General features: G+C 42.8%; 1 protein-coding gene across 4 annotated transcripts in view; it reads right to left on the bottom strand.

Moving 5' to 3' along the window:
* Tmem131 (transmembrane protein 131) overlaps positions 1-27,053 on the bottom strand; it is a 149,959-nt gene that overhangs the window by 89,250 nt on the left and 33,656 nt on the right. For all 4 annotated transcript variants that reach the window (XM_031367209.1, XM_031367212.1, XM_031367210.1 and 1 more), the window contains exon 2: positions 7,045-7,106. In XM_031367209.1, coding sequence (XP_031223069.1) covers positions 7,045-7,106 — 62 coding nt within the window. The remainder of the gene's footprint in view (positions 1-7,044; positions 7,107-27,053) is intronic.

Here is a 27,053-nt window from a genome sequence, read left to right on the forward strand (position 1 = left end):
TTTTTTTGGTTTTTCTAGACAGGGTAGCCCTGGCTATCCTGGAACTTATTCTATAGACCAGGCTGCTTGAACTCAGAAATCCACCTGCCTCTGCCTCCCAAGTGCTGGGATTAATGGCGTGCGCCACCTCAGCCCAGGGAAAACAGACTATTTCAATCAACCACACTGGCTGCATGAGCACTTATGAGTACTCTTGGGCACTGTCAGTTCTCATCATAAATGCAACTCACAATAGCTCAACTTCCTTAGCAAGGTCACAGGGATACCTGTGGGCTGGGAGTACAGTCTAGGAGCTTTCATGTGCAGGGCGGAACCCTGGGCCCTGCACATGCTAGGCCTTTGCCTCCACTAAACTACTTCCCCAGACCTTAAGAGACTTTTAATTGTCACAAAGCATGTGCGATTACCATCAAGTGGACAAAGCCATTAATACCACTCTAAAGTACACAGGGCAGTCTTCTCTGACTTCCCAAACAATGAATTACTTGGCTGAAATGTAAATTTTCCTGAACTTTATGTTACTAATTATAGTTTTCATTTGTATTTGTGTGTGCACACGCGCACATAATAATTTTCTCTATTATTCTGCACCTATTTTCAGGCAAGGGTCCATTCTCACTGAATCTGGGGCTCACAAATTTGACAAGACTAGCTGGCTAGGGAGCTCCAAGGATCCATTTCCCCTACCCCAGGGCTTGGGTGCACCATGCCTGGGTATCTTGGAATCCCAGCTCGGGTCCTCAGACAGAGCAGGCACCTTGCTGGCTAAGCCCCTTCCAGTGCCCTTAATTTTTATCTGTAGTGATATCTTCTTGCATTATAATTCAAAGTGTTCAGCTGTCATATCAATTATGAATATTTCCCCTGGCCCCTGACTTGATGAAGAATGGCTATTGTGATATAAAATTAATTGCCATGTTATAAAACTGCCTATAGTGTAAGAAAACAAAACTATGCTTAGTGAGAACAAGTACCAATAGAAATGAATCCAGGCATCAGTCTGCATTACATCTGAGTAGTGGGATACGGAGCGCTTCTCTCTGGTCTACAGACACAGCACAGTGACTAAGAGGGAAGCTTTAGAGGAAGGCTTGGTTCTGTCACTAGTTGCTTACTTGGTTAATTTACTGATTTCTGTACATTAAGCTGCTCGCCTAAGCCTATTACATTCACTTAAGAATTTGGAGGCCTGCACTATAGCTCAATAACAAAGTGTTTGCCAAGCATATAAGACACTTGGACTAATTTCCAGAGCAAAAACAATAAAAAAATTGTTGCCTAGGCAATACCCAATAGTATTACTTTTCTATGCTTTCCAAACTTCTGTAAACGTTTACACGTCTCTTAATAGAGGTGAATATTCTCAGTCTTCATAAAAGAAGATCCTAGCTCCTTCTCCCTTCTCTTTCCCTAACAGAACAGAGAGCCCACTCCCAAGACTGTTCAGAGGGGATGACCATCTACAACCCACAGAACAAGCCACTCTGCCACTGGCTTTACACTTGCTTTCTAGGTACCAGGGATGGACTGCTGCTGCTTTTGTCCCACAGTAACATTAGCTGAGTGGTTAAGTGGAGACTGCTAGCACCTGAATCCTCAGACAGCTAATGTCTGATCCTTACAGAACAACTGCCAACCTCTTGCTTAGATGGTAAAGGGAAGCAGCATCATAGTGCCCCATTTCCAAAACCACTAAATCCCTACATATGACACCCTTTCCGAAGATAGCATGATGTAACATCTCTTCACATGAGACACAATGGAAATACTACTCCTGGTGGACTTGAATACTGTCTAAGCAGCCAGAGTCGGATGAGAATCCAGATGGTGACTGTGCCCTCACTCCATACACAGTTGTACACTTTGGCCACCTGTATTTCTAACAAACCAGCTATAAATGCAAGGCTGTCCATGATCTCCTGGCTTGCTTATTCACCAGGACAGCTCAGAACTCAGAACAATACTCTACTGAACAATTTCAGTTTGATTCTAAAGGAATAGTGTCCTGAACACAGACCTGTGCTGTCTATCATCAAGACACCTCACTTTCCTGCCACATGGGTTCATCTACCAAGAAAATAGCTCTCTACCAAGCTCTGGTGTGCAGAGCTTTGACTGGGATCATTACAAAGATATACAAAAGGGGATTTCTGAAACAATAGGAGAAAAATGAGGGCAAAGCAGGCAGGTTTCAGATCACAGCAAGGCTCTGGTTATCTACTGCTGCAAAGTTAGCCTTCTGAAGCATAGCGGCTTAAGGCAATTTACTATTATTGCCCATTGTGAGGCTGATGGAGCCCCATTTGTTAGTTCTCACTCATATCTTTGTGCCACAGTCAAGTGTGATTTCGAGCTGCAGGTGTAGGAATCTTCAGATGTGCTAGTTGGTTGTCCATGAAGCTCATTCTTAGGAGGGAGAGTGGTGCTGGCTGTGAGCTGCAAGCTTAGCTCCATTACTGATAGGAGGCCTAGAGATGGCCTCTCTGTGGACATAAATCATCACCATAGTAACTGAGTGCCCAACAGGAATGATACACACCAAGAATCAGGAGTAAGGAAGAAGGTGTTAGTAGCTTCCTGTGATCTGCCCCTTACCACTACTCAAATGCTCTGCACACTATACTTGTCAGGGTGCTATTACTATTCTGCACAGTATATGCTGATTTAATGTCCCACAAAGAGTTTTAATTCTCTCCCAACTGGTTTTCAGATCCAGTGTAATCCTAAGAAACACTCCAACAGTACTCACAGAGTTTACAGGTACACATGGAAGGCACAGGATTTTAGGGCAACAAAGACGTGGTTACCAAGAACCATGTCTAAAAGGAAGGAAATGAGAATCAAAACTTTTAAAAGTGTAGTTACAAAGACAAACAGGCTCAGGACGCTAGTACCCAGAAAACCAGTTCTGGCATGCATCAGCAGCCGACCAGGAGACGTGTCACTTCAGAGTAAATGGGTGACAAAGTACTGGAGGACACCTAGCAAAGGGCATGAAACAACTGAACAACAACAAGGGAGCTCTGCCCTCCACCTCCGCTGAAAGTTATTTTAGGAACTGCAGCTGTACGTAAGGAGAGCAGCCCAACAAAAGTCTAAATTTAAGGTCATCATAGTGTGCTCGTGGATGCATGGATGAGCACATAAGTGTGCATGCTCACAGATGCACATTGGGGCCAAGAGTCAGCCCTGGGTGTTATTTCTAGGAGGTCACTCACTTGGATTTTGAGATAGTCTCTTACCTGGACTTGAAGCTCACTGACAGGCTGCCTGGCTAAAGAGCCCCAGGGGTCCTGTCTCTACTTCTCCAGCTCTGAGATTTCAAGTACATGTCACTATGCTCAACTTCCTCGTGTGGGTGCTGGGGATCTAACCTGGGTTCTAATGTTTGCTATGCAAGCACTTTACCAACTGAGCTATCTTCCCAACCACATAATCTGGTTCTTCAGCCAGACATAAAATATACTAAATGTAACAAAAAGCTGACAAGCTAAACTTCGTGAATAAAGAAATTCTGTTTATTTGAAGTCACAATTACCTAAGTCAAAAGACCAATCCATCAAGTAAGAACAGTGACAGGATAGAGCAGGAGGGGTGTTTCTAGTGGACTGTGCCAAGGTCTTTAAATATAAATCAAGGAACTCTGGATGATGGGATTGTAAATTGGAAAACTACTGTCACTGTCTATTAAAACCAAAGACATAGATGGCTTGGCAGGTAAAGGCATTTACCATCTGGACCACCTGAACTACACACCAGAAACAGCACAAACTCCCACTAGTTGTCCTGACTTCCACAGACACCCATACAAACATACATGCAGAACAAAAAGAAAAAAACATGAAAAAAAATTTAGCTGAAGACATATAACCTATGAGCTGTAGCTTACGCTATGAGAAATGTGCATATTTACCAAGAGAAAGCTTTATTCATAATTAACGGCTGAAAACTAGAAGCAACTAAAATATCTACAACCACAGAAAGGATTGAATTGAGCCCACCCATACCCGTGGAAGCTGCAATCAAAACAAGTTTTTCATTTACACAGAATACTTTAGAAACATAATCTGAGAAAAAGAAACCAAAAACAGTACAAATCCCATGGCCCTGAAGCCACAAGTGAAACTACAGCATTTCCAGCTTAAAGTTCAGAAGGTTAAAGCTAGAGGAGAGGAGACAGCCACAAACTTCAGCGTAATAGTCACCTCTGAGGCCACTGACTGCGAGAGAACTTGAGGGGTACTTCTGCCAGTGGTGGCTTCAATCTGCTCTTAGCATTTAAGCTGGGTGGTACAGACATACTGATTTACTGTACAAATCTCTTATCACATTTTATGCACCTATATAGAAATTACAGCTCAAAACTGATTCTTTAAAAATAAATGAATACAATTCTAGACTTCTTGAAGTCCCTAGTTTAGATGTCTAATTTATCCACACACACACCCACAAGTGCATATTCTGACATGAAGGTGCCAGAGCCATACTCCAATGTCCCTTTTTGGGGTGGGGATTTGTAAGACAGGGTTTCTCTGTTAAACCTTGGCTGTCCTGAACCTCACTCTGTCGAGCAGGCTGGCCTTGAACTCTTAAACTCACATAGATCCACCTGCCTCTGCTTCCTAAGTGCTGGGATTAATGGTGTGCATTGCCAATACCTGTCTTAATTCTGTTTATTATTTGTAGGATTATGACAAACATACAGAGCTGGGTCACCTTCTCTTATATTTTTCCTTGCTTAGCTTCATTTGCTTATATGAGTTAGGTTAGGAAGGGATTAATGCTCACAAATGGGAAAATGTTTCATAACTTCACCTTGTATTTCAAAGGAACGAGATGGGAGGAAGATCAGTCAGATGGAGTGATTCATAAAATGGGTAGCCAACACATCCTATCACACTAAGTCTTAATGCAAACTCCCTGTTGTGATATACATTTCCCTGGGTCCCTGCCCATCTCAGGAATCTGTTGGTCTTCCTCAACTATTATATATAGTAAATCTTGATAGTCTTGCCAAATAGCGGGGCAAGGGCTAACCACAGGCTAAGAGATTATGATCTCTCATCCTCATGTGGCAAATGGTAATCCAGGGGTGCATCTGAGAAACTGCACAAGTCATGTGCTATGGAAAACATCTTGACAACAGATAGGCATGGTGGGAAGACAAGTGCTGGTCTGATTCCTGTTCTAGCAACTGACTATTAAAGAAGTTACCTTCTGTGGATGTTATTTTTCCTTAGCTCTATAAAGTAAGGAAAGCAAGATTTTGACAGCTTTTGAGTTTGGCAAGTTTTACTATCACATTAACAATTTCTACAAGCTGAGAAAGGTGGCATGAGATGTAACTCACTGCACACAGCACTCAGCATTAGGCTCTGTAGCAATCTCAGTAAGGCTGGATTGTGGCTGAGAGAGACAGGTGCCACCTTAGTGAGACTGCTTTCTGTACTGCCTGATCTGACCTAAACTTTTACTTTCCTGCCTTTACTATAAGCTATAGGAACATCTTTTCAGAGTTTAGTCAGATGTGGAGTTCACACTGTTAATCTCAGCACTTGGGAAGCTGGAGGAAGAAATCATCAGGCCTAGTCTGTAAGAGAATTCCGGGCCAGCCATGGGTTACAGTGTGAAGTTCTCTCAGAATCTGAGTCATTTATTTAGACACAGTCAGAAACACATCATGTGCTGTGGTAATGGTACAGTGCAGGCTGAGCAACATAGTGAGACCTGTCTGAAAACAGAAAACTAACCAAACCCATAGTGCAATGCGGATGCTCACACTGGGAATAAGACAGGAACTCCAGTTAGTCCCAGGCCACAAAGTCATGGGATCCTGGGCACATGTCCTAACCCTTTGTTTCCCTTGAACATAAAATGAGTGAATGATGGTCAGGCATGCTACCTGACAGTATGGGGCCTGCCATCATTACAGTATGAAAGTGATGACATCAGGACACCACCTGACAACGTTACGACAGTCTGTCATCACTGCAGTAGGTAAGTGATGATGTATCATAGGAAAAGGGAAGAGATGGCCATTAAGAAGCAGTGCAGGTGTGTAATCCCAAACCACACAGGTTTGGAAGTGAAGGCTTCCAAACCTGTGCTTACGGACACAGTCCTGGCTAAACATACACAAGAATTAAAGGACCCGTGAGAACAAGAATGGGGTTGGAGGGAGCACACAATGGACAGTCTCGGGCGAGACTTACTGCACTGCTTACAGAGATGCAAATGTCAAAGAACAAATTTAGTCTAAAAAAAAATTAGAAAGCTGAAATGGATATAGAGGCATATATCTATACCCTTACTACTCAGGAGGCTGAGGCAGGAGGATGCTTGGGGTATCCTGGGATAAAGGAAGGAAGGAAGGGAGGAAGGAAGGAAGGAAGGAAGGAAGGAAGGAAGGAAGGAAGGAAGGAAGGAAGGAAGGACAAGACAAGGCAAGACCAGAGCAGACCCTTCTCAGCAAAACCAGCCAAGTGAGATGGCCAGTGACGCTGTCTTTTCAGCTCTGCAGCTCCTGTTTGCTGGCTGAAGACTGAATAGTTTTCAGAGGATCTGAACTAGGCTTGAAAGGAAAGGCAAGCTATTACTAGACTCCACATTCTAGTTTCATGCTTACTACAGTTAAAAATATAGCTTAGTATGGCAAGTGACGGACAGCCAGACAAGACATAAACCTTGCACTGTGCACAGAAGTTCCTTTCTAGGTAAATGCTGAGGCTGCACACACTGAGCCAGCGCTTCATTCACTCAGTGCTAACAACCAGAGAGCTGACAGACCCAATCTTATTTGACCTGGCTTTTACACACCCTCACAGCCACAGGACACAAACTCTGACTTACTTACCTACAGCTTTCATACTACACAGGGAGTTCACTTTTTAGAAAAATGTTTACTCTAAAAAGTAATTCTAGAAGGAGGTTCATGCAATAACTCCACTGACTGTCTACAGTTCATAAAACGTACTTTAGAAAAACCAGTTACACTGGTTTCCAAGAAAGAAGAAAGAATAGTCATATATTACTCAAGAGAATTACCTGTAATAGCCCTCCATCGTCAAAGCGTAGGACTTCTATTATGCTCTCCGACTGAATGAATGCTGTGAAGAAAACAAACCAAACATCACTGACAGGAACAGAAACCCAATTTCACCATTTGCCTTGCAGTAAATACAATTTTACATTTTAATATATTGCTTACTGGGGAATGTAAACCAAAGGATGGTAGAACATTTTCGAAGCATGTGTGAGGGCCCTGAGGTCAATGCTGGCATCCAGAACAAACTAATGAAATACTGCTTGTGTGAGCATAATGGTTACGAGGAAAATACAATGAACACCTCAGAACTTTAGCAACTTTGAGATGCTTTGCTATGTGATCATAATCAATACGAAGACAGCTTCAATAGCCCAGCTGTGCAAGCTGCCTTGAAAATACCTATCTACCCCTGCCGCTGTGAGAAAGGCAGAGTCAGCTGCTAGCCGGCTGCACACGATCCTATATGCAGGCATTTGTTTTTCACCTAACTATCATAGAGGCACTAGCAAACAACACTTACTCTAGTGTAAAAAACAATGCACACTAACTAAGGCAAAGATGACATACGCATACAATCTTGAGGGCATATACAAAGGCCAGTAGCTGTGCTGTAAATATGCCAATGATGATCTTAACATGTACCAAAATCATCTGAAAGCTGTCACAGGTAAATCTGTGTGACATTCCTTATAGCAGTTTTATTTATAACCATTCATTTATGCTGCATTACAAACATGAAGATGTTTCCACAGGAGTTAGCGAGTCTGATGCCACTGTACTATACACTGGAACTGTGACTAAGTACAGATGTGAGCAAAGTATGTCAGGTTCCTCACAGCTGGACTAAGTAAGAGTTTACATAGAAGCAAAGGGTAGGGGAGGCTCAGCATGAACTGGAGACAGACAAATAGAAACACAGGTATGGGGCTGAAGAGATGGCTCAGCCATCTGAGAACTGGCTGTGTATTAGTCAGGGTTTCTATTCCTGCACAAACATCATGACCATGAAGCAAGTTGGGGAGGAAAGGGTTTATTTGGCTTACTTCCACATTGCTGTTTATGTCAAAGGAAGTCAGGACTGGAACTCAGGCAGGTCAGGAAGCAGGAGCTGATGCAGAGGCCATGGAGAGATGTTCCTTGCTGGCTTGCCTTCCCTGGCTTGTTCAGCCTGCTCTCTTATAGAACCCAAGACTTCCAGCCCAGGGAAGGCACCACCCACAAGGGGCCCTACCCCCTTGATCACTAATTGAGAAAATGCCTCACAGCTGGATCTCATGGAGGCACTTCCCCAACTGAAGCTCCCTTCTCTGTGATAACTCCAGCCTGTGTCAAGTTGACACACAAAACCAGCCAGTACTGGCTGTTCTTCCAGAGAACCCAGGCTGGATTTCCAGCACTCACATGGCAGCTAACATCTGTATCTCCAGTTCTAGGGGATCTGACACCCTTTTCTGTATGCACTCTACACACACACACACACACACACACACACACACTCACAAACACACACACACACACGTATAGTGCACAGGCAAACACCCACACATAAAGATAAAAATGAATAAACCTAAAAAAAAAAAAAAAACCCAAGGGAGAGAGCCAGATATGTACATACCTGTTAGAATAACGAGAAATACTTCTTTATTTAACCAGTGACACCCAGCAGTAATGACCACATTTACACCCACAGCCTAAGTTCTGAGACTATTCCAATAGAATGAATTGGGGCTTCTAGAGAAATGCCCATTTCTAGGATTGGGATAAGACACACACAACGGGAGCAGAGCATCATTAGAAAGCAGATAATACTAAAACAAGAACTATCCAACTATTTAAAACATGCTGATGAGAATCTGTACAGAGAAGTAACAGTTAACAGAGAGTCCCAAGTGATCAAGGCTAAAGCAGTCTGAGCAGCGGACCAAGTGTCATGAGGTTACAACCCAGCACAGAACAAACACCTGAAACAGGAATTTATACTAAATAAATACTCGGGAAGAGAGAAAAGGGGGAAGGCTATCACCCTCTACTTATTTACACACAATATGGCTTCCTTCTAAAGAATACCATATGGAAAAGGAGAAGGTAGGGTGGGTGGGCACTATGAGGGTGGGTGGGTGCTATGGGGATAGGGAGGGTGGGTGCTATGCTATCTTCGCAATTATTTTATCTAAAATTGTCCTAAAATATAAAGCTTATTTTTTAAAGAATGTGAATCAATGATGTATCATTTATCTGAGTATGGAGTTCATTGGCTTGCCATCTGCTAGAGTTGTGGAATTCAGGGATGAAGCCCACTCTGAAATCTCACACACCTAGTGTGACAGGAATTTTTAATCCTGACCCAGAGTTTCTACTCCGTCTTAGACCATTTAGTTCCCAGACTAAAGACATACACAAACAACCTTTATATTTACAATAAGCCTTAACCAGCATTAGAGCTGGGCAGATATCTACCCTCTAAGTCATTAGAATCTACTTTCCTAAGGATAACCCCAAGTTATTACTATGTTTCATCAGGGCCAGCCCTCAGGGTCATGGTGGCTTCTCTTTCCTCCTCCACCTTCTCTCCCCTTCCAGGATCTCCTCCCACCCCAAGCCCACACTTAGCATTACAATAGACAGCAAGACCAAACCTCAACAGCCTAGCTTCTGTAAGAGGGCAAAGGGAAGCCAGGCAGTATAAGAAATTAGCTGATTACACTACTTAACAGGATGGTGCTTCCAGCTCGCAGAGCATTCCAGACCCCTTCAAGCAGGAATCAGGTGTTATTTTGAGAAAACCCAGGCATTGTCTGCATTTTTTTTTTCAATCACAGAGCCAAACTGTTCTATTTCTGTTCACCTCTTCCAGTTCTCAGCACATATACAAATCCAATATAAACACTGATCATGTAGATGAAACCCATCCATCTTTTTGCTTGGGTGGCAGTGCTGGTGTCTGTGCTGGCACAGTTGTGTGGAGAGCGGTAGAGCGGGAGAGGCATTCACCTTGACAAGATGGCACCTACATCCGCTGTTGACTCCTGGTAAACAACTGTTTGTGCATGTGCGTAGAGTGAAAAGGCGCCAAGTCACGGCCCATCCCGGGACGTCACATGGGGTAATGAGCAAACAGCCAATCATGGGCGGACACGCCGTGCTGTGGTGTGTATGAGCAGTGCTGTTTATTGGCTCGGGTCTTCCTCTTCATGATGCAATAAATGCTTGCTGCAGAAGGATCCTAGTGTCTGCGTGTCTTCTTGCTGGCGAGACGACTGCGCGGGCAACACAGTTGACCTTTCTGGGTTATGCTGTTCCCTGCAGTCCTAGTTTATAATCTCATCTCAGAACTGATATCCATGCATTTTGTACAAGAACCTCTGAAGAAAGCACAATGAACCCAGTGGTGCTATCAGCTACCTCTCCAGCACCATATAAGTACCCAGCTTACCCACTCCATTCTTCATGCCTCTCACTGGTTAACACAGAGTAAGTTCCAGACCATCTAGAAGGTATTTCTGTTATATCCCTGAAGACACATTTACTAACATAAGAACACTGGACTAGTTAAGAATGGCCTAACTAGGGAGTGGCTCACAACATGAACACAACAGGAGCTTCCTTAACAGCTCTGTACCTAGTCAGCAGAGGATAGCAGCAAGAGTTGGGGCCTCTATGTCTGGAGCCTGTTGTTAACTGTTCAACAGGGCCATATGCCCATCTAACTGATGAACACAGCATTAGTAATCTGAATACATTATGCTCTTAATTAGGAGATTAAAAGAATACCATAAGTTCTAACAACTTGGAAAATTAATAGCAGTAGCTAGGATAGTCATTAAAAAAAATCATTGTATTACACATCATCAACACTCTTTAATTATAAAGAAATACATAGAATTCATTATTTAATGAAACAAAATTAGGATATTTGGCCCTAGGTAACCAATTATAATAACTTTAGATTATATGCCTAAAACAAGAAGACATTATCCACATATTTAATTCTTTTGAATATGTATGGTTTGAATAAAAATGGCCCCCACAAACCATAGAGAATGGCAATATTAGCAGGTGTAGCCTTGTTGGAGTAGGTGTGGCTCTGTTGGAAGAGGTGTGTCACTGGAGGTGAACTTTGAGGTCTCTGATGCTCAAGTCACAACCTATTGTTATTTCTTCCTGGTGGCTTAGGGTCTGAATGCAGACCCCTCAGCTCCTTCTCCAGCACCATACCTGCCTGCAGGCTGTCATGCTTCCCACCATGATGACAATGGACTAAACTTATAAACTATATGCCAGCCTCAATTAAATATTTTCCTTTATAAGAGTTGCCATGCTCATGGTGTCTCTTCATAGCATTGGAAACCCAAACTAAGGTAAGTAGTGACAATTACTAAATGATAAACTATTAAAAGTACACAGAGTAATCAGGCAGCAGGACATGGTGGCCCATACTTGTAGTCCCAGCATCCAGCAAAGGCAGATGGATGGTGAGGTTTGAGGGCAGTCTGGTCTGCACATGAGACCCTACTTCAGGAAAGGAAAGGGATGGCAAAGAAACCAAGAACAGATGGCAAGCTTCCAGATCTAGATTCAAACCATAACTGGTGGTTTTTTCTCCTCAAGATAGTTCCCTTAATTTTATATCTTAATGAAGCTGAAACCTCTCAATATTCTTTGGTTTAAGCAGCAATCAGATGTAATAAAAATATAATTAGCTAATGAATATCAATATTCATTGTTATTAAACTTCAAGCTATGAATCAGATACTATGATGCCATTGTAAGTTATTTTATTTATTTTATTTTATTAAGATTCAGGAGGCAAAGGAAAGAGTATTCTGAGTTTAAAGCTAGCTTGGGCTACACAGCAAGAACTTGTCACAAAAAAACAATAAATGAGAAAACAAAGAGCATTCTGGAGTATCAGGGATGCTGGCACACCTCAGAGGGCAGACAGGTAGACTTCTATAAATTTGAGACCAACCAAGTCTACATACTAAGTTTTGGACTAGCTAAGAAACCTGTGTCCAAAAAATGGAAAAAAAAAGACAAAAGAAAGGGGGAGGGGGAAGGACAATAAGGCCATATTCAACAGCACAGTGAAAATGCAATAGTATTTACTCTCCTTGCTGTTTATGACCAAGTAAATGTCTGAGGAGGAACAACTTAAGGGAGGGAGGACTTACTTTGGATGTACTTGCGGGAATATGGTCCCCATGGCAGGCAAGGCCTGACCAACGGCAGAAGCATGAAAGAGCCCAACAGTTTTCCCACAGTCAGGAGGCAGAGAAGCAAGCAGCCTTCTCTCCCTTCCCTAGACTGGAAGCGCAGCTCGGGATGGTGCTATCAACATTCAGAGTGGCTCTTCCTCAGTTAAACTTCTTACACACACTTTGGGTTCAATTCCCAGAATTGAAGGGGGAGGGTGACATTTATGCTATAAAGGCAAGTCTTTCTTTAACATAAAAACGTTTTTGTTTGTTTTTGAGACAAGGTTTCTGTGTGTAGCCCTGGCTGGCCTCAAACTCAGGGTCTGCCTACCTCTGCCTCCCAAGTGCTGGGATTAAAGGACTGCATCACCACCACCACCAGCTTCTACTATAATTTTTGAAGAAAGAAAAATTTCCCAAATATTGCAACTGATAATTAGTTGACCTACCGCTTAATACATTGTAAAATTTTGATGAAAACAACAATGTAAATAACTGCCAGAGACACAAACTGTGTGCACACACATGAGTGTATGCTGAGTGGTCTTTATTTTCAGATCATGGTCTCCTTTAGCTGAAGAGAAGGAGGGTAGTTAAATCCTCTATGAGAATCAAGAAGACAAAAGCAACACATGCAGGGCTCAGGAGCCCATCTTGCCTGTCACAGGACTGACTGTCTCCTCCATTCACACAGTGAGGCCCCCTGACTGCTCTTGGCAGCCCCAACGCCCACAATCTGTTAATACACCACAATCTGCCAATTCCTAGTTTGCTTATTAATCAACCCTGGGCCCTGAGGACAACCTGAAGAATGAAAGCTGACGGACACAGTGGCTTTATGCTAGACTCACTGTTAATGGCCTACAGAGCTTCTTAAAAGTTCTGTTTGTTCAAGATTTTGTTTCAAAAAAAGGCTGGGCAAATGCAAATGTTTATTCACCGTAGTTTGTGTGGAGCCCTTCGGGTTGGAAGGACACTCTGATTACATCTTTGTTTCTACCATCACCAGCTTTTACTATGTGAAAGATAAAATATAAACTTATCTTTCACCATATTTAATACAAAGCTGGACTGATGAGGTGGCTCAGTGGGAAAGCCTAGTGCTAATCCTAAGAAAACCAAATTCACAATTTTGGGCCAATTTGGAGCAAATTGTATTGAATATTAAATAATGACCAAGAGATGGGCTTTGGTCAGGACTACTCCCTGAATATAATACCCAAAAATAACTTGTAAACACCACCTGCCCAAGGACCAGGTAACTTCTTGGGATACTGGGATAGTTAACAGTTCTTAGAATACAACCAAAACCTCATGGGAAAGTATGGTAGCCTATGGGTCTTTATAAACCCATGCAACATGTGTCTCAGGGCCACTCAGCTGGAAGTTCCAGGAAGTAATCCTAAACAAAGTCTCTTGGTCAGTATTTAATATTTAATAAAGCTTCTTTCAATTTTGGTCCAAAAAGTTAGAATTCAGTTTTCTCCAGCAAATCTCATTTGGGGGCCCCAGTGAGATAACTCTACCTAAAATTTGCTCTTCACTCAGGGATCCTTATGAGATGGGCTACCCAGGAGTGCTAACCCAGCTGACTCAAAGGTCTCAGGGAAGTGCTTTCCATTTGTGGACACCTTCTTTTATATGGAGGCCTACCTTCTTAGGAAGTCACAGAAGCCTTTGGCTGTTGCCTTAGCCTTCTATGGCACCTATCTGCCTGGCTTCTGGTTCTGGTGGATCCCAATCTGGCATAGGCTGGCCTGATGAGGTCTATGACCTCATGGCCCCTGGTTATTTCTAGTTATATGAGTTCAGCCAGAGCCACCAGAGTCCCTCCCTGGTGAGACCGGGAGCCAAAATGTGACAAAGAACAAAGTTTTGAAAGTTTTGTGCTCAAAGAAGCCTGGTACCCTAGCAGTCAACAAGGACTAGTGAACCTCTGAAGCAGAGAACTCAACTGTTAACTGTTGTGTCTGGTCATGTCTTGTCTTTATGTGTTCTGACTTGGGGCAAAAGAGAGCCCCCACCCATGGCTCCACCTCCTGCCTGGGTCTCACTGGTGTCGAGGCTGGGCCTAACTATCTGTTCTTGGAAAAGTCACTCCTAAATTGGTGGAGCCTTTGGGGGCGTGTGATTCAAAAAATGCAATGCTTGGGATCAGTAGACAGCTTTAAAAAACCCAGAGTGCCAGCCGGGCGGTGGTGGCACACGCCTTTAATCCCAGCACTTGGGAGGCAGAGGCAGGCGGATTTCTGAGTTCGAGGCCAGCCTGGTCTACAGAGTGAGTTCCAGGACAGCCAAGGCTACACAGAGAAACCCTGTCTCAAAAAACCAAAAAAAAAAAAAACACCAGAGTGCCTGTAGGGAAGGAAGCCAGCAGCCAATCCCACTACAGCAGCACTGTGCATAAGAAAATGGGATTAAGCAACTAGCAAGGTGCTCCTCCCCTGAAATCCCAACAATAGAGTAGATAGGAAAAGTTTTATCTGCTTATGTTCTGTGTGGCGATGGATCTGTGACTTATGATGTGCCTGTAAGTTTTCTTGCAAACACAGAGCTGAGTCAGAACTGCATCAGGCTCAGTTAAATGTATAACTGTGTAAAGGCTGCTGCACGCTTGTTTGTGACTGGTCTCCCTGAATGCCTGCATTTACTGTGTTCCTAATGGTAGCTAGGCTGCTACTGTTTATGTCACCACTGCATCTGTTTGACTTATGTGACCTTAGAGGTTGTTTTGTCTGTTCTACTTTACTGAGAAGCGGGCTCTGGACCTAGGTTATGGCTCACCCCTTTTCAGACCAAGGCCTGTTTTTAAAGTGTATGTCTGGGGTCAGAAACTAAAGGAATTACTAGCTTAAAAATTATTGCATATGGTTAAAAATCTGTTATCTGTAACAAATTGTTAACTTAAAATTTGTAACTCTGGGTTGGTAATTAAAAGTCTGTGCTTAGAAAATCTTAAGGGGCTATGTGACATCACTCCATTCTGGGATATAAACAACATATGGGTTGCTGACATCTTGGGTAGCAGACCGTGCATGGCTAGTTGCCATCTTTGCTGGAGTTGGAGAAGGTGAGTGTTGTGGCTTCATCCCATCTTTACTAGGGCAGCCACATGGTATGGGCTAACCAAGAAGACCTCTCCAGAGACGCTTGTAAAATGGAAAAGATTTTTATGTAATTTCTCTCCTGTCTTAAAAACTTTGTAAGTAACCACTTGGTATTGATTTTAGAGACATTAAATTGTTTGTACCATTAGAGCTTGATTTTGAATGCTGAAAATTATGGTTGTGCTCTGTGTCTTTACTCTTTAAAAAGGTACTTTATTTAAAAAAAAAAGGTACTTTATTTTTTATAAGAACATGCAGTTGAAAGATTTTACACTTTAAAATAAGTTTTGGAGTTTCACAGAAAACTATTTCTTAAAGCTGGGTACTTTTAAGAAACAACTTTTAAAAATGTTTAAATTTGTAAGATTATGGGACATTTTACAGTGTATAAGATATTTTATTATTATAATGTTTTTGTTAATATGTGATCTTAATAAATAGATTTATTTAAAAAAAGAGAGACTACAGCTAGACACCAGAAACTGAAGTATTTCTATCTTATGTTACAGTGAGATAATACCTTAAGCAGAATGACAAAGAACTAGTAACAACTTCTCAGGCTAAGGTCAGGACCCCTTGAAGTCAAAAAAACCCTTTCCACAGGGGTAGCCTAGGGTCGTCTGCATGTTGGATGTTTACATTGAAATTCATAACAATGGCATCTCAATGGCAAAATTACAGTTGTGAAATACCAACAAGGATGATTTTATGGTTGGACGTTTCCACAACATGAAAAACTGTTAAACAGTCACATTAAAAAGTTGAGAAGCCCTGGCTTAAGAGACTTTTCCTTACTTAAGGTCTATTCAGGCTAACAGAGACTGATTTGAGGATATATGTCCATTTTGCAGCACTGTTAATAAGTTCTAGCTATTTTGGCAACTGAGTCATAAAGTAAACTGCTGTGTTTCATAATGGTACACCATGTAAGGATTATAAAAGTTCCCAGTCTCTATGAACTGTGCTTATGAGTTAAAAGTCTTATATTGATACTGAAAGAGCTTCAATTCAAAAATTGTTATCTAACTGTTTTATACTTATAGTAGTGCTAAGTATTAACGTAATTAATTACAGAAAAGGGCTTTATCTTTCTATGCATGTTTTCAAGGTATACCCTAAAGCAAGTAACTGGAAACAAACAAGGATTGTTTAGCTCAGATATACTTCATAAATAACTGCCCTCAAACCTGTCAGAGAGCTGCTGAATATGGCATTTAAGACATTAAACTTACTATGACAGAGACTCCCAGATCCTAACAGTGCCGCCCTAGGTCTCCAAGAAGACAAAGGACACAATGACAAGGACTGTGTGAGGATTGTGGTAGCACTAACCAGTGGACCAGACTGCCCCAATGCCATGGAGTCCACAGGAGTCTGGGATGACCGTGTAGGTAATAACTGGTCTATCATTTTAATTGACATATAGGTCATTTTGATTATAATTTATCCTTCTCAGATCCCTGATCACATTGATGGCTAAGATGACTTTAGCTTTGTCAGCTCCTCCCACCAAGGCTGCAGCCATCTTATTAGTTAAAGCTACTAGGTCTTTTATTAAGAAAAGGACACAGATTTGCCTAGCTCACAGGCTTCATTTCAAAGGATTAACAGGTTTCACTTTCCACTAAAGGAACATGCTTTACAATGAATGTTTTTAATAATAACTATTCATGTCTCTGGCGAATGGTTAGATTTTTTAAAAAAAAAAAATTGTTCTGAGGTGTATGAAGGTTTTAGGAGAATAAAAACTTAAATAAATCCCAAGGGTCTCAAACATAATCTAAGGTATGTAAAGTATAAAAGCATCCTCTCCTTCCTCTGAGTGCAAAGGTTCAGAATTCTACCATTCATCAGTAGAGCTCCACACTCTGAAGAGCACTCACTGCTGCCGGTCATCACAAGCCCACAATCTCAATTTTCTTTGGTTGTCTTTTAAATATAAAACTTAAAGATGCATTTCATCCAGCTAAAACATCTCTTTTTGACTATATACTTGGCTCTCTGGACAGAGGAAAGAGAGTAAAAGATGTTCATGTTTTTTAGCCTAAAGCTATAGCTTTTGCCATATATCTCCTTTTGTAAACTAAAAACTCATGTAACGCTTGGGGGAGAAGGTGGGGGGGGGGGCAGTGTCAAAGAAGTCCTAAGACTTGGATGCCCCTGTCACAGGTCAAATAGTCTCCAGCTAAATACAGCCTAAGTTTCTGCACCTGTCTATTCCTGAGTATGGGGTTTCTCACAAGATTTTAACTTCTGTCCCTCGTCGATTTGTCTCAACAGACCTTCACTTGCTGACAAGCTCCATCCAGGGATCACCTGTGGACTACAAAGTGCTGTGCTCTGGACTTTTCAGAAAGCTGATGTAAACCAGTCCAGCTTATGCGACTGCTCAGTCTCTTCAGCTGGATCAGCTAATCTGCCGCTTCTGACACATGCCCCATTGCCCAGCCTTTGACTTGCCTTCCTGGGCCCTGGCAACAATGCCCTAATGCCAGATGGAGGTAGTTACAGAAAAGAGTAACTATCCCACCACCACCATAGGCTCTGGAATACAGGATGAAATGGTTCCCTGTAAGCCAACTGATAGACCAGGAAAGTGGGCCCGGATTTGTCAACTGGTAGATCTAAAATAGTTCTACAGAACTAAAATAGTTCTACAATATTACGGGGCACTTGGCCTGTGTTCTGTAGAACAAAAAGGTATTATATGGCTTTTTAAAACTGTTGTTTCTGGAGGCTGGAGAGATGGCTCAGGAGTTAAGAGCACTGACTGCTCTTCCAGAGATTCAATTCACATCAACCATATGGTGGCTCAAGATAATCTGTAATGGAATCTAAGGTCTCCTTCTGGTGTGTTTGAAGACAGCTACAGTGTACTTATATACATGAAATAAATACATCTTTTTAAAAAACTTGTTGTTTTTGTACAAGCATTCAGGATTATAATCTGGCTGTACTCAAGCAACACTGTAAAAAGGAGACTTGAGACAAGACTGGTGCTCCGTCCATTTCCAGGCTCTTTCTGGATAGTAGCTCTGATGTCAGCAATCACAGGGTCTTTGGCCCTCTTGCTTCTGCTAATTACAGTAGCTCTTACATCACTGATGAAATAACTAAATGCTAATCCCTATTGGGTACCATTAAGACGATGGTCATTAGATCCGAGTACCCATCACAGAGCCAAGGATTTGACCCAAGACACAAGGGAGGAATGTAATACCCAAAATTAACCTGTAAGCCCCCACCTGCCCAAGGACCAGGTAACTTCTTGAGATGCTGGGAACTGAAGTTCAGAGAAAATGACAAAAGCCTCATGGGAAAGTATGGTGGCCTATGGGTTTGTCTTTATAAACCCCTGTAACATGTGTCTTGAGGCCACTCAGCACAAAGTTCCAGGGAGTTGTCCTGACCAAAGTCCATCTTTTGGTCAGTATTTAATATTTAATAAAGCTTACCTCAAATTGGTCCAAAAATGTGGAATTGTTTTTTCTCCAGAAAGTCTCAGGATCAATACTAGCAACCTGAGTTTGATCCCTAGTACCCACATAAAGGTGAGATAGGAACTAATTCCACAAAGTTGTCCTCTTGCCACACCCACTCATCACTCCAGTGGAGTGTCAGGCCTGAAAGCTTGTTCATGGATCAAAGGGAGCTAGCTAGCCTCCTGGAGTTCATTTCTTGGCATCTCCTAACTCAGATGTGTTCTAGATTGGTCTCTGCAAAAGTCTGTGGAGGGTTTTGTATGCTTTCTTTGTTCAGGCATATAGGTGCCCTAAGAAATGATTCATAAATAGCTAAAACTGAGATTTAACATTGTTTCCTGGCCTCTACAGTGTTTGTGATCCTAATTGATTTCCTAGCTATTATTAGCTTGGAATTTTCACAAGAGAAGCTGCCTTATCAGACAGGGAGTCCCCAGAGTTAGCAATAAAGGTCAGGCATTATTGCCTACTGATTCCCACATGGAAGCTGCCTTATCAAACAGGGTGTCTCCAGAGTTAGAGATAGAAGTCAAGCATTGTGGCTATCTGTAAACATAGAACTCTAAGAGCAGTGCCACACAAGGCAGGATTGCTTTACAAACTAGAGAGTAGTTGAATAGTTTCCTGAACTAATGTCTGCAACCATTCCCAGGAGCTGCTAGAATGGGACCTCTTGGTGCTTACCTGCTTCAGACCAAGAGAATTTGCTTATGGCTGCCAAGATAGCTCAGCAGGGAAGAGCACTATTGCTCTTCCGAAGGAATCATTTACACCTGGCTGTTTGATCTTACTGACTTTGATGTGACCACTACCTACCTGCCTACGTGATCCCTGCCATTCACCCTGTTTCTGTGTACTATTTAAGCCTGATTTTCACTTTGTGCAAATACACTCAGATTCTGCACTCCCTTGTGTCGTTTGTTTGTCACTCGCCAAATTCTTTGCCCACCAGGCCAGAACTCTTATCACCCCTCAGAACAAGGGGTCCCCGCAGCAACCCAGTCTGTGGCATCCTCTGACTTTTACATGTGTGCTATGACATTTGTGCATTCCCCATGTACATATGCACATGCACACACAATAATAATAAAAACAATTTTAAAAATACAAAGTCAATTTGTGTAAAATGTGTGTGCACACATGTGCGCACATCCAAGCACATGGACAGTGTCACTTTTCGGACAGTGTCTCTTAGACCTGGAGCTGGCTGAGTGATCCCAGGAATACCAGTCTCCTTTCCAGCAGTATCATTACAAGTGTGTACTGCCTAGTTTTATGTCTGTCAACTTGACACAAACTAGAGTTACCTGAAAGGAGGGAGAGAAAGTGCCTCCATAAGATCTACCTATAAGGCATTTTCTTAGTTAAGAGATTTCTTAGTTAGCCCACTGTGGGTCCTGCCATCGTGGGCTAGTGGTCCTGGGTTCTATAAGAAAGCAGGCTGAGGGAACTGGTGAGATAGCTCAGCAGGGAAGAGCACCGACTGCTCTTCAGAAGGTCATGAGTTCAAATCCCAGCAACCCGTGGCTCACAACCACCCGTAATGAGACCTGATGCCTTCTTCTGGTGTGTCTGAAGACAGATACAGTGTACTTACATATAATAAATAAATACATCTTAAAAAAAAAAAAAAGGCAGGTTGAGCAAGCCATTGGAGAACATGGCAGGAAGCAGCACCCCTCCATGGCCTCTGTATCAGCTCCTGCCTCCAGGCTCCTGCCCTGCTCTGAGTTCCTGTCCTGACCCTCTTTCAGTGAGGGACTACAATGGAGAAGTGTGAGCCAAATGAACCCTTTTCTCCCAGCTTGCTTCTGGCCATGGTGTTTCATCACAGTAGCAGAAACCCTGACCAGGACACAGTGCATGCCACCACACTCCAGTTTTCCATACAGGTTCTGGAGATTGAACTGAGGTCCTCATGTGAGGCAAGGATCTCACTGATTGAGCTATCTTCCTAACCCCCTTCTCTGGGGACAAGGTTTGACTCTCATTCTATATATAGCCCACAGAGGCCTTCAATTTGCTATTCTCCTGATTCTGCCTCCTGAGTATCTGGATTACAGGCATGGTCTACCATGTTGGCCCTTATGCTGGCTTCAAGTATTTCACTACAATAATAATAATAATATAAAAAAAAAACAGACTAAAATCAAGGTTGGGTTTTTAGCTTGGTAGAATTGAACAGTGAGTATCTGTGAGTAAGCGTTATCTATCGGTCTCTTTAAACCTGTGCTACACTTAAAGCTCATCAATAACTGCTGGGATCAATTTTCCCAGTGTGAGTGCTGATTGCCCAATTCCCTGAGGGTTATGAAATTCACATCAAAACCCTCAGCACTGCCATCTTCTTAAAGAAAGGCTATTCTCTATTGTTTACTAAAATGCAATATGTAATCCAATATAATGCACATGTACAGGATTTAATACATCTAAAACTTAAATAAATAGAAGTTTCCAGTGAACCCCTGCAATCACACACCACGGAGGATGAGACAGAAAGATCATGGATGTGAGACCTGCTAGGGCTACATAGCAAGAACAAGCCCAAACCCAAACCAAAACGTGTTTCAGAATAACTTTATAGCTGTTAAATGTCATAATTTAATTTTCACTTTACCTTAAAGTATTTAATTCACATTTAAAAATCAATAAAGTTGGGGCTAGTGAAATGGCTCAGCGGGCAGGTGCACTGACTGCTCTTCTGAAGGTCCTGAGTTCAAAATCCCAGCAACCACATGGTGGCTTACAACCACCCATAATGAAATCTGACACCCTCTTCTGGTGGTCCAAAGACAGCTACAGTGTACTCATTTATAATAATAAATAAAATAAATCTTTAAAAAAAATAAAAATCAATAAAGTTAGTTTATAACATATAAAATGAATTCCTAAAACTAACAACTACTTTTAAAAGCTAACCATGAGAAAATCACCAGCACACAGAAACTTAGGCTGTTACACCTCCCTGACCCTGCCATGAGCTGAATCAGTAGGGTGGGAGCAGCACCCTGTGGCACAGGCAGAGCAATGAGACTCGAGTGGCTCTGAAAACCATGGATCCCACCACCCACAACAGCAGCTTCAGACCTGTGAGGTGAGTAGGTTCCTTGCCTGCTAAGGAAAGGACTAACAGAAGACCCAAAGCCACCAAGCAAGCAGAACAATCAAAGTGCCCACCATAAATGAATGGACCAGCAAAAGCACAGCATATAACCAGGAAATATCAGTCAGAAAACATTATGTATGGGACATAAGCCAGACACAGAAGTTCAAATATTCTAATTCCACTTACATGAAGTATCTAAAGTAGGCAAATTAATGGATACAAAAGTACTAGAAACTGAGGGGTAAACAAAGTTTTAGAAGTAGATACTGATGATGGTTTCCTAGCAACTGTCTATGTAACTAATGTTACCAGTCTATGTATTTTAAAATACAAGTGTAAAATTAAATGTTACTTAAAATCTATAGAACAAATTAATTTTAATGTATACAACATATTATTCAACAAAGTATTAACAAACTGAATCTAACAATGGAAATGGATTCCATGCTATAACCAAGGCTTTTGTTCAAGGTATACAAGCTGACTCAAAACTTAGAATTTAACCATCCTAATACATAACTATCAATCGTCAGAAGAACTGAAACAGTCTGAACAGCCCTGTGCTCATTCACAGCAGAACTGTCTGCAAGGCAGGGGAGGTGGGACTGCCCTGAGCTCAGCCAGCAGCTGGCCCCTGAGCAAGGCTCAAGCGCACTCTCTGGGGCTTGGGCAGCAGGGGTGCTCAATGCCACTTCTGTCAACATGCTACCAGAAACCCTGCACACAAGAAGACTAAAACAAAATTTTTCCCCCCAAAGAAATAAAACTATCTCCATTTGCAGACTAGACAATTGTGTTTGTAATACCAAAGGAGGATAAAAAGAAAAGAAAAAGGAAGAGAATTACTTAGAGTAAGTAAATTTTGTAAAGTTGCAAATACAAACTCAACCCCCCAAATAGAATCACATTTCTATATATATTAACATAAACATGTGAGAAATTATCCAAATAAAATGAAATACTTAGGTACTGTATGGTACACATACACAAAAATCTACAAAAAGATGACAAAGGAAACCAAAGCCTCCATAATTAGTGATGCAGCTACTGGCAAGATGCCCTACCTATATCTCACCACCCATCTTGAAAGTAGCCTAACTCTACGTGGGTCACAAAGCAACATGGTGGGCATGGGGGCGGGGACGGGTTGCTGTGGGTTGGGAGACAGCCACCTTGCTGGGAGGAAAGGGTTTGGTGGGACCTGCAAGGGGTGGAAGAGAGCAAGGGGTGGAAGCACACTATCTACATGCAAGAAACCAAACAATTTTAGAAAATACTTCCAGATGTAAAAATACTTTTAAAAAGTCTAAATGGAGCCGGGCGGTGGTGGCGCACGCCTTTAATCCCAGAACTTGGGAGGCAGAGACAGGTGGATTTCTGAGTTCGAGGCCAGCCTTGTCTCCAGAGTGAGTTCCAGGACAGCCAGGGCTATACAGAGAAACCCTGCCTCAAAAAACCAAAAAAAAAAAAAAAAAAAAAAAAAAAAAAAAAAAAAAAAAAAAGTCTAAATAGGCAAACATGCCATATTCATGAGCTGAGAAATGTAAATATGTCCAATCTTTCAATAGATCCTATGTAAATCACAGAACCGCTTTCTGTACACACAGACTACCTGTGACAGTATCTTGACTTTCAAAAGGTTTAATACCGTTTATGAAAATGGCATCACTGAAGAGCTCTAGAAAGCCTTTCTTTCACAAAAAGGGACCAACAATTGAAAAAGTGCTGGCTAGAATTCTAAAAGACACCAAAAACAACCCGTGGAATTGGTGGCATTTACCTGCCTCCGCTCCCTTCTCTTCTCTCTGGCTTTGTGACAACTCTATCACCACAGGCACTTCTACAGTGGGAAGGAGCCTGGCAGTCACCAAGGAGGCAGGAAGGCCTGGCAAGCCTTCAAAGGTTCATTTCCAAAGAGCTGTCTACATGCCCTGTACGCTGAGTCCCTGAGAGGCTCTACCTGCACAGCTTTGATCTGATACAGAGCTGTCTCTCTGTACAAAGTATGGACCCTAGGAACATTGGTCAGAGAGATCAAGGTGTTTCGGACTTGTTTTCCATCCTGCAGGGCATCTAACTATTAGGGGAAACTTTCTGACATGTTTACTAAAGAGTGACCCTTGTTTTCCTGTTGTAAACCACTGCAATGCAGCAACAAGCCAAAGGAGGAGGCAGAGAGCCTGGCTGCTGCTCCTCTGCACACCAGAGGGCTGGGAATAATTCTCAAAGCACACAGTTCCCCTGACCGAGGATGGCTGTGAGCGTATTCCTGTCTCCCCAGACCCTGCAGAGCTCTAGAAGGAGAGGCCTGAGAACAGAAATGGTGGGCAGGAGGCCCTCAGGCAGCAGAAAGCTTTTGCTGATGCCCATCTCCTGCTGTAACTCCAACATGACATCGTAGGCCTTCCAGAACTTTAAATCTTCTCATCATTTTTTTTTTAAAGAAACACAAATAACCATTGTCTTTTAAGGAAATAAAAAGTTTAGTTTTGCAGTTTGCACACCTTTGGCTGTGCAGCAGAGGTCAGGAAGCCACAACGGCAGGAGGACCAGAGGCTAAAGCTGAGGACAACACAAGTACTGAAGGAGGCAGAAGGCTGCGGAGAACCAGAAGAGACAGTGTGACCTCAGGGCTAGACAGGATCCTCCCACTGGTACAAATGAGAGCCTTGACAAACACAGTCATGGGGCACAGTGGCAGACACCGGTAATCTTGGCAAAGGAACAGGTAGAAAGATTGCTGCAAATTTGAGGCCAGCCTGCTCTACATGGTGAAGGTGAGTTCTAGTCCACCGATGCCTACAGACCTGGTCTCAAAAGCAACACACATACACACAAACACACACACACACACACACACTCCACCCACCACCACCACCACCTGTACTGCTCTCCATTTTAGAACAAGCCCGTGAGTAAAAAGAGGGCATAAGAATCGTGAAAAAAGCCAGAGCAAGAAAAGCAAAACCCTGTAAGCACAGCCTGTGCCCAGGCATACACCATGGCAACTTTTCATCAAGGAAGTGGGTCTCTGGGAACAGGCGACCAGAACCCAAGAGGTAGAGAGCCAGTCTAGCTCCACTTTGCCTTTGAACTACATCATTGGCCCTTGAGGGGAGGGTTGTTTTTGTTTGTTTGCTTTGTTTTTTTGAAAGAGCTCATCTTGTAGATCAAACTGGCCTTGAAATCATGATCTTCAGGCCTCAACTTCTCAAGTGCTGAGATTACAAGTGTGTGTAAGGAAGCTCTGTTCGATATTGAGAGGGAGTGGATGGGATGAGGCTGTTTGGTAGTGCGTTTCAAACCAAAGACCATGCCCTGTTGTGCAAGCTCTTTACCACTGAGTGGCAACCCAAGCCTCTCAAGATTTTATGTTGACAACAAAAAGACAACACCAGGTTTTGTGCTGTTTCCTAAATCTTTTCTATAAAATTTACCTTAATTGCATTTTAAATACTACATAAGCACGGGGTAAGATAATGTATACCCCAGAACTTCACACTTAACAGTCCTTTTATGTATAAAAATTCTTTTGGTATGAGCTTGTCTGCATGTGCGTGCAAGCCAGAGGACAGCCTTAGATGTTGTGCCTCAGGAGCCATGCACCTTGGGTGGTTGTTGTTGAGACAGGTTCTCTTATTGGCCTGGAGCCCACCAAATAGGCCAGGTTGGCAGGACAGTGAGCCCCAGATCTGCCTTTCTTTGCCTTCCTGGTGCTGCCATCACAAGCATGTGCTGCTGTGCCTGGCTTTCTTGTTTTGTTTTTTTCAAGACAAGGTTTCTCTGTGTAGCCTTGGCTGTCCTGGAACTCTGTAGACCAGGATAGCCTCGAACTCAGAAATCCACCTGCCTCTGACTCCCAAGTGCTGGGATTAAAGGAGTGTACCACCACCGCCCAGCTGTGCCTGGCTTTCTTACATGAGTGCTGGGGGGTGAGTGGCTTAGACTCTCTCTCATGCTGCCAAGGCAAGCAGCTTACCAAGCCCACAACCCATACAATTCTTTAACACTGCCTGCATGTGTGGTGAGAGAAAGAGAACAGCAGACAATAAAGCAGCTGTGGAAACTGTCAACAGTGGCCATCTGCTTGTACAGCATGCTCCTCCCCAGACATTTGTAAAGTTTAAAATTATTCCAAACAAGTCTGAACCAGGTGTATGACACACCTGTAATTCCCAACACTCCAGAGGCAGAAGGGGAAGATTACAAATTCTTGCTACAGAAAGGGAGAACAGGGGAAGATAGGGGGAGAAAAAACATTTACAAAGAGAAAAGGCACTTATGTAGACATAAAAAAAAAGTCTAACATTAGGTATTTTTACAAGACATATCAAGGTGCAGTAGATTCACTTAAGTATGCCAAGTGGGAAGTACTGGTTACAACTGTGACTCATGTCCTTACTGCTACCACAAATTAACTGTGACAAGAATAATAACTACCCCTCAAGGGTTGCAGCCCTTGGGAGAGTGGACCCTGAATCTGGATGGGCAGCACAGTAGAGCTGACCCTGGTGGAAGGGGAAGTGAGTAAGCTGCCCCTGAGGGTGTGAGAGCAGGAGAGCAGGCCACAGCCCTTGCTGGCTGTGCTATCCAGTGAGCCAGTGAGGCATTGGAGCAGTGCTGGAGAGCAAGCCCTGGAGGTGTAAGTGTAGGAGAATTGTCAGGCTGACCAGCTCTGCCACCACCCAGGCCCAGATTCGGGGCTCTGAATTGGCCCAGCCCAACATCTAACTACAATATCTATGAACTGCTGGAGCCTGTGAAGGATTTGGGACTGCAGATCCAATGCTACAGGAACTCCATGACACAGGGCAACAACAGGAAATCTGGGAGGAATCCTGGTGAACTGGCACAGCAGAAGCCAGAGGCCTTGAACCATACCAGTGACCCATTGCAATGAACTTCTGCCAATAAAGAAGTGTGGACAAAGGATTTACTGTGTGACACACTGTGACACACCACAGCTTCCACATGATATGTTGTTTTGTTTTTATCTTTATATTTATTTTTATTTCTTTTGCAGGAGGAAGTTGCAAAGGTGGAAGGTGGATAGGGAGGGACAGGGAGATGAGTGGGATTGGGGTGCATGAGGTGAAATTCACAAAGAATCCATAAAAA

Source organism: Mastomys coucha, unplaced genomic scaffold (genome assembly GCF_008632895.1).
Source record: "Mastomys coucha isolate ucsf_1 unplaced genomic scaffold, UCSF_Mcou_1 pScaffold14, whole genome shotgun sequence".
NCBI lineage: Eukaryota > Metazoa > Chordata > Mammalia > Rodentia > Muridae > Mastomys > Mastomys coucha.